At 35.1% G+C, this 15021-nt stretch overlaps 1 protein-coding gene across 3 annotated transcripts in view; it reads left to right on the top strand.

Annotated features, from left to right (window-relative positions):
* LOC106879221 (tetraspanin-18) overlaps positions 1-13770 on the top strand; it is a 139359-nt gene extending 125589 nt beyond the window's left edge. For all 3 annotated transcript variants that reach the window (XM_014928700.3, XM_014928701.3, XM_014928699.3), the window contains exons 7-8: positions 4285-4368; positions 13501-13770. In XM_014928700.3, the coding sequence (XP_014784186.1) occupies positions 4285-4368; positions 13501-13572 (156 nt within the window). In that variant the 3' untranslated portion in view covers positions 13573-13770. The remainder of the gene's footprint in view (positions 1-4284; positions 4369-13500) is intronic.
* The last annotated feature ends 1251 nt before the right edge of the window (positions 13771-15021 follow it).

The raw sequence follows: 15021 nt of genomic DNA, 5'->3' as shown, positions 1-15021 counted from the left end.
TTTCAATGAGTACCAGATGAGCGACTACCTTTCCATACAGGCTATGCTTTCAGGATTTTGTGATAAAGTTTCCAAAAATGACCCAATAGGTTTACCATTAATTCCGTGAAATATTCACGGGTCTAGCTAGTTGACTATAATTTTGTTCTCTGTTCACAAATTTTACGATAACACGTTACATCATTTTTTTTTCTATTAAAATTATGTAGCACGAACTTTTACAGAGTAAGATACTTTTTTTTCCTTGCAAAATTGTACGGAGAGTCAGGTGAAGATTGTCACGAATCACAGCACACGCTTTCGCAATGTAATCTTTGTCTATTGTGGTGGAAAGCCATCCTGGTTTGGAATCGTTTTCGGTGGATATTCTTCCCGGTTTAAAACCATGGTAGAACTCATGACATTGTGTACAGCTCAAATAATTTCCCTCGTAGGCCCGACGCAACGTTAGAAAAGTATCTATGAATTTTGGGGGCTGGGGAGTTCTTGTGTGTGTGTGATGTAGCGTGTGGGGGGCGTGTGTGTGTGTGTGTGTTATTTGAAATAGAATTTTACACAAATTTGTTGCTCTTCCAAATCTTTCATTTTTCAACTTGGAGCGAATCACCAAATGGACGAATCACTCCAGTACATATAAATCGATACCTAACTAGAGCGACGTGAAGTGACTAAAGATCATCTATACACAGAACAACGGTTGCAAGAACGCTGCACTAGCTATTTGGCGCTCTAGTTCAAAGTCTGGTTTCTTGAACAGCCATCATCTAGCGAAAACAATTTAAAATTCTGATGACTAACTTAATAATTGACCAATACTCCGTTTGTACACTACCTACTCCTCTAAAAAAAGAAAACTACACTGTCTTGCAATGCTTTGTTTATTTTGTTGTATTTTCTCTTTCAGCCATTTTACCATGCTGATGTTTACGAACGAAATGTTTACGGAAACTTAAAAGAACAGAACAAACTAGCAACTGAAATATACAATTTAAGTTAATGGGGAGATATAAAACTAACAAAGTTTGCATCTCAAATGCAGCTTTAATTTAATTTCTGCAAATGTCGCAAAATTCAAAATCATTTTCTCTACACAGGCCTAACAATTAACTTAAAAAGCTCCAATCAGTCAATTTATAAATTACATCCTTTTCTACTTAACTATATTCACTAGAAATGGTTTAAGTGTATGTGTATGTGTTTAGATTATAATTTTTCGAACAATTAATCTCAACTTTAGCGTATATGTTGACAATATGTAAATCCACTCAATGTTGCAAGCAGTTTGATCTCCATCGATATCAAATGACTTATTCCTGGATGTGATGCGAATTTCGCCCTCAAACAGGAACTTAACTAGGAAACTTGCACAAGTGGGTAATTAGATTGTTGGCACTCCGTCGCTTACGACGTCGAGGGTTCCAGTTGATCAGATCAACGGAACAGCCTGCTCGTGAAATTAACGTGCAAGTGACTGAGCACTCCACAGACACGTGTACCTTAACGTAGTTCTCGGGGATATTCAGCGTGACACATTGAGACAAGGCTGACCCTTTGAATTACAGGCACAACAGAAACAGGAAGTAAGAGTGAGAGAAAGTTGTGGTGGAAGAGTACAGCAGGGTTCGCCACCATCCTCTGCCGGAGCCACGTGGAGCTTTAGGTGTTTTCGCTCAATAAACACTCACAACGCCCGGTCTGGGAATCGAAACCGCGATCCTATGACCACGAGTTCGCTGCCCTAACCACCGGGCCATTGCGCCTCCATGGGTAATTAGATAAGAATATTACTACTCTTAGTTTATAAAATAAACTAAATAAAATCTAACACACATACACAAAGTGTGTTGTTAGTTCGAGGGGCGGCTGCGCTTTTTTTTTTCTTTTTGGGGCGTAAGAGAACATATCCTCAATATCCCTCGTGTAAAATACCTGACAGTAAGTCATAGACAAGCGAGACAACTCACATCATGTCCCTTTTTCAGAACGACAGACATCGATGTATCGTCAGTTTTGACTTATCAATGCCGCATACCGAACAAGGCCTACTGCAAGCTATATCGCCGACTATGACTACATGTTAAATGGTTTAAGAACCATCGGCTGGCATGTCTCAACGTTTCATGGCACAGAAAAAATTCAAATATGAATTAGAAGCAGCACGAGGTATATAGACAAAATAGAACACACAGGTATCTATTTCCAATTCAATCAGAAACCCATATAGACATCCACGAATAAGGCACCTGATGTTGGTTGCAGATCAAACCAATCAAAACACAGTTTAGATAAGGATCGAGTAAATATGATCTTTAAAGTAAGGTTAATATCTTTTGTTTTCCTTGTTTCAGTCATTGGACTACTGCCATGCTAGGGCACCGTCCTAAAGGGTTTTTATTCAAACAAATCGACCCCTGTACCTTTTTCTTAATCTGGTACTTATTCTATCGATCTCTTTTGCCGAACCGCTACGGTACGGGGACTTAAGCAAACTAATACCGGTTGCCAAGTGGTCGGCGAGATGTAAACACACACCAAGACAAACGTACACACACACTCGTACGCACACACACACACACACACACAGACACTCACTCACTCACACACACACTTACACACACTTATACACAGAAGTATACGACAGGCTTCTTACAGTGTCTCTACCAAATCTACTCACAAGGCACTGATTGGCCCGAGGCTATAGCAAAGACACTGGCTCAAGTTGCCACGCAGCGTACTAAACCGGGAAGCATGCAGTTGAGAAGCAAATATCTTACTACACGACGACACCAGCGACTACAGAATAGTGACATGGGTGGTAGACTCCATAATGTAGAAAGCAAGAACTTAACTAAAGTTATGCACTTATTGAGGGACAATCATTATCTGAATTACTAATTCTAGACAAAAAAAGGGACAAGGGAGACAACCGAATAGTTTCAGTTAATTGAAATTGAATATCAAATTCCCTGTGGAGTGAATATGAGTAGCAATATAGTGACAACTCTGAACATGTTTCGGTGTTATTAGACTTCTTCATCATCGAAACCTAGTCTAACAATTACTACATTATCTTAAAATGACTACAGAGATAGTTCTATGTTGTTTTGCTTGCTTCGATCACTGGACATTACTTGTAAGATTTGTTTTTAAGTCTGGTACTTATTTTATCGATCTGTTTGTCGAACCACTTGATTGCGAAACAAAGAACACCGACTTTTAAATAGCATTACCGTAATACAAACACAGAGAAACGTACGCGCGCACACATATATACATACATACATACAAACATACATACATACATACATACATACATACATACATACATACACACATACATACACGCATGCATGCATACATACATGCATACATATATATACATACATACATACATACATACACACATACATACACGCATGCATGCATACATACATGCATACATATATATACATACATACATACATACATACATACATACATTCACGATGGGCTTCTGCGCTATTTTCGTCGACTCTTTTACTCACAAAGCATTAGCCATCCCAAAGTAATAGTTGACGGTATTTATCCAAAATGCCCCGCAGTGGAAGCAAACACAAAATCCCGTAGTTGCAAAGAGAACTTCTGAATCATACACCTTTTGCCTGCTTCTGATATATATAAGTGTTTGGCGAACCAAACATGAGTGACCTCGAACCTAAAAAGAATGATTTGAGAAAATTACCGAGCGACGCTTGCTGAGTGCTGTAGTTTTTACCTCATCTTCTGGCTCTATTGCTTTGCTCTGGCATAAATCAAATGGATATGGAGGAACTACTTTATTATTTGAACGTCCTGAATGTTATCTGTAATATAGTCGAAGTAGTACCATAACTAAAAATTAACCTCGGTGGAATTCGGACTCAAAACGTAAAGGCGGACGAAATGCCGCTAAGCATTTTTCCCGGCCTGCTAACGATTCTGCTAGTTCGCCGCCTTGAGACTGTCTATAATAATGAAACAAGAAAAATAAGCTTATACCACACAATGTAATGTTGTATCTAACCAGAACAACGCAAATCCTGTCTGTGACAGGATTTGTTCTGTTTTGCTATAGAGAAAAATCTTATACCCTTTGATTAAGTTATCCATTAATTTAATGACTCATATCCTCGTTTGCTTAATTAGATTCTTTTCTAATACGTATTTTGTCATTAATTCGAAAAAACAATAAGAAGATGAAACAAAAGCCTATAATGATGCGTCCAAGTGATAATTATTGTAAAACACTCTTTTTTTATTTTCAAGGGTTGCAAGCAAACTATCACTGATTTGGTAACACGGTATCACGGTGTCTTGATTGCAGTATCATTAACAATACTTGTTCTTGAGGTAAGCTAACAGCCATATATTTACGGTATTTTATAGCTTATACCAATATGACACGATCCAACAAAGAAGTTTGTATGTAGTCTCTCAATTTATTAAACATAACAACCAAATCTCCATTCAATCATTTAATAGCTTACAGAAATATACATTAGATGCGACAGACGGAAACATCGCTTCAAATAAAGACACAATGATCGAGACTGGATTGCCCTCTGGTCATTGGTCAGCTTTTTCAGAGCTCAGTTAAGGTTAAGCGACAGCAAAAACTGATTTTGAAAAAATTATCTTTCAATATTTTATCCTTACTTTACATTAGTGTCATGCGTAAATAAGTTTGCATATGAAATATTAAAGCAAATAGTATTATGTCTAAATTCACAACACATCTAAATATATATATATAGATATGAAATGGTGATTTGCAATTTTATTGTTAATACAATTTGGGCTGATTTGAGCGAAAATATGCGAGTCGCTGTTGTGTACTTCATGGAAAAACTTCTTCCTTTTAATACGCCAATGTGTTCATAGTACACTCAGCTCGTTGGTGCATATGATTGTGATGCCGGTGTTTCAGCAAGTTGTGCCACGTCAGCCAGAAGTATCCGGACCTTTGAGCCTGAAATAGCTGGTGAATTTGTTTATAATTTCAGGAGACATGATTTGGAAGCTGGTATTTTCTGCGTGAAAGCTATCACAAAATGAAAACAAAAGCATTATAACGACGAATTTATATTCAACAAAGTGAAAATACAACATCATGACAACGAAAGTTGTAAGAAGTTCCGAAGTTTTAATAAGTTTTAGAAACGGTCGAATACGCATGAAAATAATTTAAAAAGTGAAAAATTCTCGACGAAATTTTGTACGAAAAATTGCGCAAATCCGTCCTGATCAAGAAGTTTATCTATCGGGGAAGACATGGTCTGACAAGTAGCAAAATAATTTAAATTAAAGTATTCTATTGTGGAAACTAATCGGCAACGACGAGCTGCTCACCTAGTGTATGTATATGTATGTATGCATGTATATATATATATATATATATATATATATATATATATATATATATATATATATATATATATATATATATATATACATATATAGATAGATAAATAGATAGATAGATAGATAGATAGAGAGAGAGAGAGAGAGAGATACATACATACATACATACATACATACATACATACTGCATATCCCGTCGTTGCTGGTCAATTTTTTACAATACAATGCCTTTTTTCTACAGAGTGCTTATATGTTCCAGTATTAGATTATTTTCTACACGGTAAACGTTTATAAGCTTAAAACTTACAATTATTATTTACAGAATTTTTACTCATCACCGTTTCTTAATTTAATGCATATATATTTAATGAGTCGAACAATGAACTTATGTCTCTGGACTCCGGCATCTATTTTACTCTTCTATAGCTTTAATGTTGTCACTGATAGTCATTTTTAAATTCATAGTCTAAAACGTTTCAGACACACTTGAATCTTTGAAAATAATTGAGATTTATCAGGTATCAGCAGCGTCCACATTTTCATGATATTTCTTGTTTGATATTTACATACAAATCAAGATAGGAACCAGCAAGAAAACACACATACACACACACGTATACACACATAAATATATATATTATATAAAAAAAAATATATATATATATATAAATAATATATATATATATATATATACATGTATGTTCATCTCTCTCTCTCTCTATATATATATATATATATATATATATATATATATATATATATATATATATATATATATATATATATATATATATATATATATATATATATATATATATATATATATATATATATATATATATATATATATATATATATATATATATATATATATACTTTATTTAAAAGCAGCAGAAAATATAACAAAAAAACCGTTACTCTGAGTCTCCGGTATATATATATATATATATATATATATATAAATAAATATATATGAATATATATATATATATATATATATATATATATATATATATATATATATATATATATATATATATATATATATATATATATATATATATATATTCATATATATATATATATATATATATATATATATAAATATATATATATATATATATATATATAAATATATATGAATATATATATATATATATATAAATATATATATATATATATATATATATATAAATATATATGAATATATATATATATATATATATATATATATATATATATATATATATATATATATATATATATATATATATATATATATATATAAAAGATAATAAGAGTGAATAAACTACAGAAGGCTTGTGTTACATGGTTAAAGTATATATTTAAATTATGAGTGGGTTCTCCTGCTTGTGTGGCATGGTGCAGAGTCCTGTTGCCAGACATAGGGTCTTCCAGTAGCCACCCTCTTGCCCTAGGGCAGCACTGCTTCCTCCAGGCACTTGATGTCGGCCTCCGTGTTGAGTCTTGAGGCCGTGTGGAAAGATGAATGGAGGTATAACGTCGCCATCACTAGTGATCACTCCAATCAATATACATTAACAAACCTAACAATGAACAACAACTTCCTCTACACGATACTTTCGACGAGTTCATTATAAAACAAGAACAAATTAGTAAAGATTTAAACACTCTGTGTACTACACTAAAGTCGGTATTCACAAACAAACCGAACAACAGCCAACGCACACCAAATGAAACACATCAGGACGCCATACTTACACAAGTCAATTTAACAAAAAGAAAAATAGAGAATATTTGGAATACAAGCCTCCATAATAGAAAACTCGCTTACTGGAATATGATAAAAAATTCCAACAAAGCAGATATTTACGAGGGATGGATGAACTCAACACCAATTATTCTCCCACGCAAATTCCAGATCAAAACAATACCAAATGAACCTGACGGACAGAGAACTATCAGGGAAAAGTTAGCACTATTCCATCTAAAATCAGAGATTGAACTACTAAGACTTAGGGCCTCCACTAATGAAGAAAAATATAAAAACATCGACGAAGAGATGCACAGGGAAATAAACAAACAAACCGAGGGACAACCCCTCGAAAATACCATAAATTTTTGGAAAGAAATCTGTGAAAAGGAAGAAAGAAACTCTCTCCTACGCTGGGAAAAAAGCAATGATTTCTTCCAAAGATATGAATCAAATTTTAAACAAGAATTCAGCACAGATAATCCCTTCCTAAAGAAAAGAACTATAAATAATAAACAAAAACTGAACAACGCACAAACCACCACCAATTTCAACCACTTAACCAACAACAACCCTCCTCATTATCCTCCATACACCATAAATAGAAATCATTTACAACCACCACTTTTGAACCACCCAAAACTAAACAGGGAACAAGCTGACAGACAACGCATTTATGAAATAGATTGCACCAAACATAAAGATCACCCATACACCAGGAACAGAACACACCAACAACGTCCCAACACCAGGCATAACCACCCCATAACAACCCAAAACAACACTAGGATAAGAAACGCACCACATGCTAGTCACTACTACCCTATGACCCAAAATTACTGGCCCCCACCGAACTCAAGAACAACACAAAATAACATCAGATCAAGAAACATCCCACATACTAGAGTTACACACATCACTAACCAAAACACCCATAGACACCCACACACATATAACAATCTAAGGCAACAATACTACCATTCCCCCGAACCAATCCCATATAACCTAACAGACAGCTCATGCAAACAAAATTACAAACAACATTTTTTAGCCCCAGGCCAGAGACACCAGGACACAGGCTGGAATCTAGTAATCAGAAAAAACCGAAGATAATCAATCTCTCAACCAAACCTCTCTCAAGCATAAAAATAGACATCCTCTCAAAAGGGCTAAAATTCACCCCAACTCCACGCAGAGCCAACCAAAATGAAGTGAAGGACAGTATAACAGAATTCTGTAGAAAATTAAGACTCACAGAAGCATTTACCAATCACAACACTGAAGATGACTCACTAGTCAAAAACAAAAGTGAACACATCCCACACAAAGGTAAAAATAAAAATCTAGATGAATTCTGCAACCGCATCGAGAACTTCCCTTATCACACCATGCATAAACAGAGAGTAAACTCAAACTTTAACACTACACAATGGAAGGAACTAATAGAACTCCAAAATGATGAAGATATTACGATTAAGGAAGCAGATAAAGGAAGTGCAGTTGTAATAATGGACACATTATACTATAAAAACCTAATAATCTCCATGCTGGATGACAACCAACACTATGAAAAAGTCACAAACTACACCCCACAAAAAATAATGAAAACCCTGTCCTCACTAATTAAAACACATGGAAATGAACTGACAACCAAGGAGATTGATTTTCTAACAAACTTCAAATGCAAGCCCAGCCTTTTCTATGGTCTGCCAAAAATACACAAAAACCAGATCATAAATGAAACCATCAAAAAATCACCAAAGACATACATACATACACCAAACCCGGGGGATCTAAAACTGCGACCCATCATAGCTGGCCCAGCCTGTGAAACACACAGACTAAGTCTATTTATGGACATCCTCCTAAAACCCTTCCTTAAACACATAAATAGCTATATCAGAGATGACTTGGATATGCTAAATCACCTCCCAAAGGAAGTAAAGGAAGAAACAATCATGGTCTCATTTGACGTGATTAATTTATACACCAGTATACCTCATAATTATGGACTTGAGGCAATTCAATTCTGGCTGGATCAATTCCCGAAAGAAATCCCAAACAGGATCAGTAAAGAATTCATTACTAAATCGGTTGAATTCATCTTACGAAACAACCACTTCATGTTTGACAATACTTTCTACCGACAAAAATCCGGAATTGCTATGGGCACTAGGGCAGCTCCAGTCATTGCGAACCTAACAATGGGTTACTTGGAAATAATAATATACCAGGAATCTTTATCCACCTTTGGAAACACCCTTTCCCAATACATAAAAGAAAATTGGAAAAGGTTCCTGGACGACTGTTTCATACTCTGGAATGAAAACACAGATGAACTCTTGAAATTCAAAAGTCTATTGAACAGTGTCAACCCAAACATACAGTTCACAATGGAGTACAACCAAAAGGAGCTCCCATTCTTGGATATACTAATTAAAAAGGTAAACCTAAAAATAGAAACGGACATATTTTACAAAACCACAGACGCCAAACAATATCTACTATTTGATTCATGCCACCCAAGACACACCAAGACAAACATCCCCTTCAACCTTGCAAGAAGAATATGCACAATAGTGTCAGAAGAAAATACTAGAGACTACAGACTACAAGAACTCAAAAACACACTAATTGACAGACACTACCCAGTTCAACTCATAGAGGAAGGAATCAGACGTGCATCACAAATTAACATAGAAAACTTAAGAAAAGTTAAACACAGCAACACACATTCCCCGAAAATACTACCGTACATATCCACATACAACCCCAGAAACAAAGAAGCCTTCACCATCATCACCCAAAACATACCAATGCTACATAAGGACCCCAAATTGAAGGAAATTTTACACACACACAAAATCATCAAAAGCCACAAACAACCAAAATCACTGAAAAAGATCCTCACAAAGGCAAAATTACTTTCCGAAACAACAGATGCGAAAGTAAACAAATGTGGTCGACCAAATTGTGCAACATGCCCAAACATTCTAGAAGGTTCAGAATTCCTCTTCAAAGAGGGACACAAATTCAAAGTTAAATCTAACTTTACTTGTGCCTCAGAAAATCTTATTTATGTAATAAGATGTTCGGGCTGCCACGAGAACTACATAGGGTCTACAGGATTATCGCTCAGACGTAGATGCACTCTGCACCGCCAGCAGATTGCACACCCAGAATACCGAATGATACCTTTTAGTGATCATATTGAAAAATGCGCAAAACAAATGCTACCACAATTTATAATCTTTCCTTTTTATCAATGTGCCATTAAAGCACCAACACAGATTAGATTAAATAAGGAAACCTTTTTCATTCAAAAATACAAACCCAAACTTAACCATTGCTAACACATTTAAATAAGGAAATTCATCACCCCACTGAGAAAAAAAAGGGGGGAAAAATATAGAACAAAACCATGGTAAATTAATCAAATTCTACCACCTCCTAGATTTCGATTATCTCCCCTATACCGGAAGAAATCCCTAATTACCTCCCCCTATCTAGAACTCTTCTTTCTCAGACTGGAACAAACACGACACAATGAAGTAGAGAAATTTGAAAAGACAACACGGAACCGGTTATTTCTCAAAATACAATGTTTATATACCAAAAAGATATAGTTAAGCGGCCAGATGGTAAGGGTGAAGTGATCGCAGAAATTGTCTGACAGCCATGAGTGGGTTCTCCTGCTTGTGTGGCATGGTGCAGAGTCCTGTTGCCAGACATAGGGTCTTCCAGTAGCCACCCTCTTGCCCTAGGGCAGCACTGCTTCCTCCAGGCACTTGATGTCGGCCTCCGTGTTGAGTCTTGAGGCCGTGTGGAAAGATGAATGGAGGTATAATGTCGCCATCACTAGTGATCACTCCAAACACATGATGTTGACTAGATATTTGATTTTTCTCACTCTCGATACATGTTCTCAGAGTTCACTCTCCTCAGATTGACACACAACCACTCTGAAATGTTCGTATTGGATCTTCCGGCGAGAATGCCAAGCAGTACAGCACGACACTCCCAAATACCTGGTTGAGTGAATTGCGTCGTGGTACTTATTTTCTTACAGACGGTGCCCAACTGATCGTCCTATACTGTGTAGTCGACATAATAAAAACAAACAATGCACATGCGCGAAATTAAGTATAAACTGGCGACAATTTACCCATTGCACCCTGTATATATATATATATATATATATATATATATATATATATATATATATATATATATATATATATATATATATATATATATATATATATATATACATACATATATATACACATACATATATATATACGTATATATATGTATATATATATGCATACATTATAGAATATATATATATATATATATATATATATATATATATATATATATATTCTATAATTATAAACATAATTACAATTAGGGATCAGCTAATTGCTTCACTACATACCGAATTTAGAAATAGGATTTAAAAACTCCTTTTCTACTACTGTAAGAATTTCCAAGACAGTTACACACTTTTTATGTTCGCAAAGAGAAAAACAATGAATCAACACGTATGTTTATATATATATATATATATATATATATATATATATGTATGTATGTATGTATGTATGTATGTATGTATACATAAAGTTTAATGAGTCGGACATGGAACATAGGTATCTGAACTATGACATTTGTTATATGTATGAAAAACAACTCTGCTAGCATCTCTTCAAAGATACGCACGCACATATATGCTCATTACTCTTTTACTCTTTTATGGCTTCCACGTTGTCACAACAATTACAAACTTAATGATAATCATTTTTAAATTCATAGTTAGAAACGATTCAGACATACTTAAATACTTGGAAATAATTGAGACTTATCAGCTGCGTGCACATGTTTTTGACGTTTTTTGTCAGATATTTACATGCAAATCAAAGTAGGCATTGACAAGAACAGAAAATTATGCTATCCATTTTTTAGAGTGTTTCCTGTCCCTTTTATCCGATTCACGCATCATAGATTTCAATTTTAACTACTTAGAGTTTTTTTTGTTTTTTGTTGTTTTTTTTGAGAATTAACACTTAACATATGGTGGATAAACTGTGTCCTGTATTTGACTTTTAAAGTTCCTAATATTCTGCAAGCACAAGCTTGAATAAGAGTTGAACGATTTGGAGGTAAATAACTGCCAATGGCATTTCTCCCCTCGGATTTCAGTTTTTAAACAAAGTTGTCTAAAAAAAAATCAATTTTGAAAATATCTGCTAGCCGTACGTTTATACAATGGACTGCTACCTCATTTTTGTTGTTGGCACTCCCTCGCTTACGACGTCGAGGGTTCCAGTTAATCCGATGAACGGAACAGCCTGCTCGTGAAATTAACGTGCAAGTGGCTGAGCACTCCACAGCCACGTGTACCCTTAACGTAGTTCTCGGGGATATTCAGCGTGACACAGAGTGTGACAAGGCTAGCCCTTTGAAATACAGGTACAACAGAAACAGGAAGTAAGAGTGAGAGAAAGTTGTGGTGAAAGAGTACAGCAGGGTTCGCCACCATCCCCTCCCGGAGCCTCGTGGAGCTTTAGGTGTTTTCGCTCAATAAACACTCACAACGCCCTGTCTGGGAATCGAATCCGCGATCCTATGACCGCGAATCCGCTGCCCTAACCACTGAGCCATTGCGCCTTCACTACCTCATTGTAAAATATTTAAAAAAAATTTTCATACCACTCTTGAAATATTAAAATAAATCATCCACTCTTATTAACCCTGTAAATAATGAGTAACCACTTTCTTAGGTACCATCGTTTGCCTCTGAGTACCTACAATGTTACTGTAACCTAAAACTGTCACTGTCTTTCTTCTGTGAAGAATTCGGTATCTTCGGCTACTATGTTATGACATTTCCAAAAAGAGCATTTTCATTACATACTTGCGCTGGCGATAAATTTTTACCAGCCTCTAAATTTGCGAGCTCATCCACATAAGCAGCCCCATCAATACTTTGCATCATAAACACGATATTTTCTGATATCGTAGTGAAGGCATCCATTTGAATACTTAAGGCGTTCTTGAATATTTATTAAGTTGGTAACGAAACGTCTTAGCCTGATAAATGACCATTTCTCCAGGAATGTTATCACCATAATCGTGAAACTGTTTCCACCGCTTTTTTTTATGATTTTGTTTCAGTTAACTTCGTACTTTCGGTATATATATATATATATATATATATATATATATATATATATATATATATATATATATATATATACATGTAAATATGTACGTATATGCATAATGTATATAAATATATGTCTTAATGCCTGTGTGAATATTTTTCTAACGTAAGCATATTTTCAGCTAACATTTTTTGTTTGTTGTTTTTACTTTTACAGTGCCTGTCCCTCTACTTTTCATTAACGTTCTTAGGAATCATAGTCTCAAAAGAATATGAACTGGACCATTAGAAAACTGCTTATTCTGAACGCTTCCACACCATTCTTCAACAACGGAGTTAAACATATCGACTGCTTTCCATCATGATTGCCTCAGCATACACTAAAACATTTTTTTTATATGCCACTACATATATACATTTGACATAGAAGTTGTTTTTTTTTTCCTCAATAAAAGCTTTAAATATAAAATGAAACAAATTAATCACATCGGCAAGTTATTATCATTATTATTATTATTATTATTATTATTATTATTATTATATTTTAAAAATGATTAACGTAACTCTTCACGAAGGTAAATAGTCAAGACGAAGAGTGCGATTCGATTGTATAGATGTTTTATTCTTTGAACAATATTTCGACAGTACATCTGTCTTTCTCAAGTTCAAAACAAAAGGTGATTAAAAATTAGAAATTTCAGAAATCCAAACACAAACTATGAGCGAGAGTAACCAGCGTCCATACGTTGATGGAATGACATCATCAGTTTTTGTCAGTTTTTTAACAAGCAGAAAGAAAGAAAAAAATAGAAAAAGGAAGACGACAGAAAAAGAAAAGCCGTAGCCTCAGCAGACTCACCGAGAACTAATGTTGATGACGTTAATATTCCGCTTCAAATATTGCAAGTATACACCTACAGTAATGATATGAGCAAGTGTCGAAGTCCCGTAAAGAAGGACTGGAAGTTCTGTTAAGTGCGAGTACTCGGCGGTTGTGTGCAACAAGATTGATGAGATTGAGAAGAGACGAGTGTATCAGGAGTGAATAAGTGGTGGAGGCACAATAACAAACTCTGAGAAACAAATGCAGTAGAAAATACATAGAGAAACGATAGCATGGCTGTGAGTGGTAGGCTACGGGATGTTTGTGAGTGATTTTATGCCAGTCAGTCATAAGATCTTTATCTGGATGCGGTCTAGGTTTTCTATGTTCCTCAACTCATCTTTGTTCAGTGTCAGTAACTGATAGTAACTGATTTCCTGGCCCTGAAAAGGACTAATCTTTGGAATATGGTTCTAGCTTCGTTAAGGATGCGCCATACCCGCTGAGAGTTCTTCACAGATAATGATGTCTAACATCTTGAGCATTTGTGAAGGCCCTGCCCTAGTTGATTGTTATTTAAGTTGACGGTGGATTCTCTTCATATGATCAGAGCCTACACTTTTTTATGTTGCTGAAAGAAACAAGATAAGCATGGCCTTTGTGTAGGCTGCTTTCATGGTTTACGTCCATGAGGTCCATTTCAGATTATGTTGGATGTGGATGATGTATTATTCAAATAATAACGGGAAATATCATAAACGTGTCGACGTTGTGAAATGAAATGGCAGATTAGTGATGTAACGAAGGAAGAGAATGGGGTAAAACTGAACCCTAGAGTACATCAGAGATCATTGACTGTGTGAGAGGAAGGGATTCATCAACACAGGACGCGAGGAGTTCGGTAGGAGATTCGAA

This window comes from Octopus bimaculoides, chromosome 3 (genome assembly GCF_046866305.1).
Source record: "Octopus bimaculoides isolate indiv1 chromosome 3, ASM4686630v1, whole genome shotgun sequence".
In the NCBI taxonomy this organism is placed as follows: Eukaryota; Metazoa; Mollusca; class Cephalopoda; order Octopoda; family Octopodidae; genus Octopus; species Octopus bimaculoides.
Note: the sequence above shows the minus strand (reverse complement) of the source record. Positions and strands in the feature narration are given on the sequence as shown.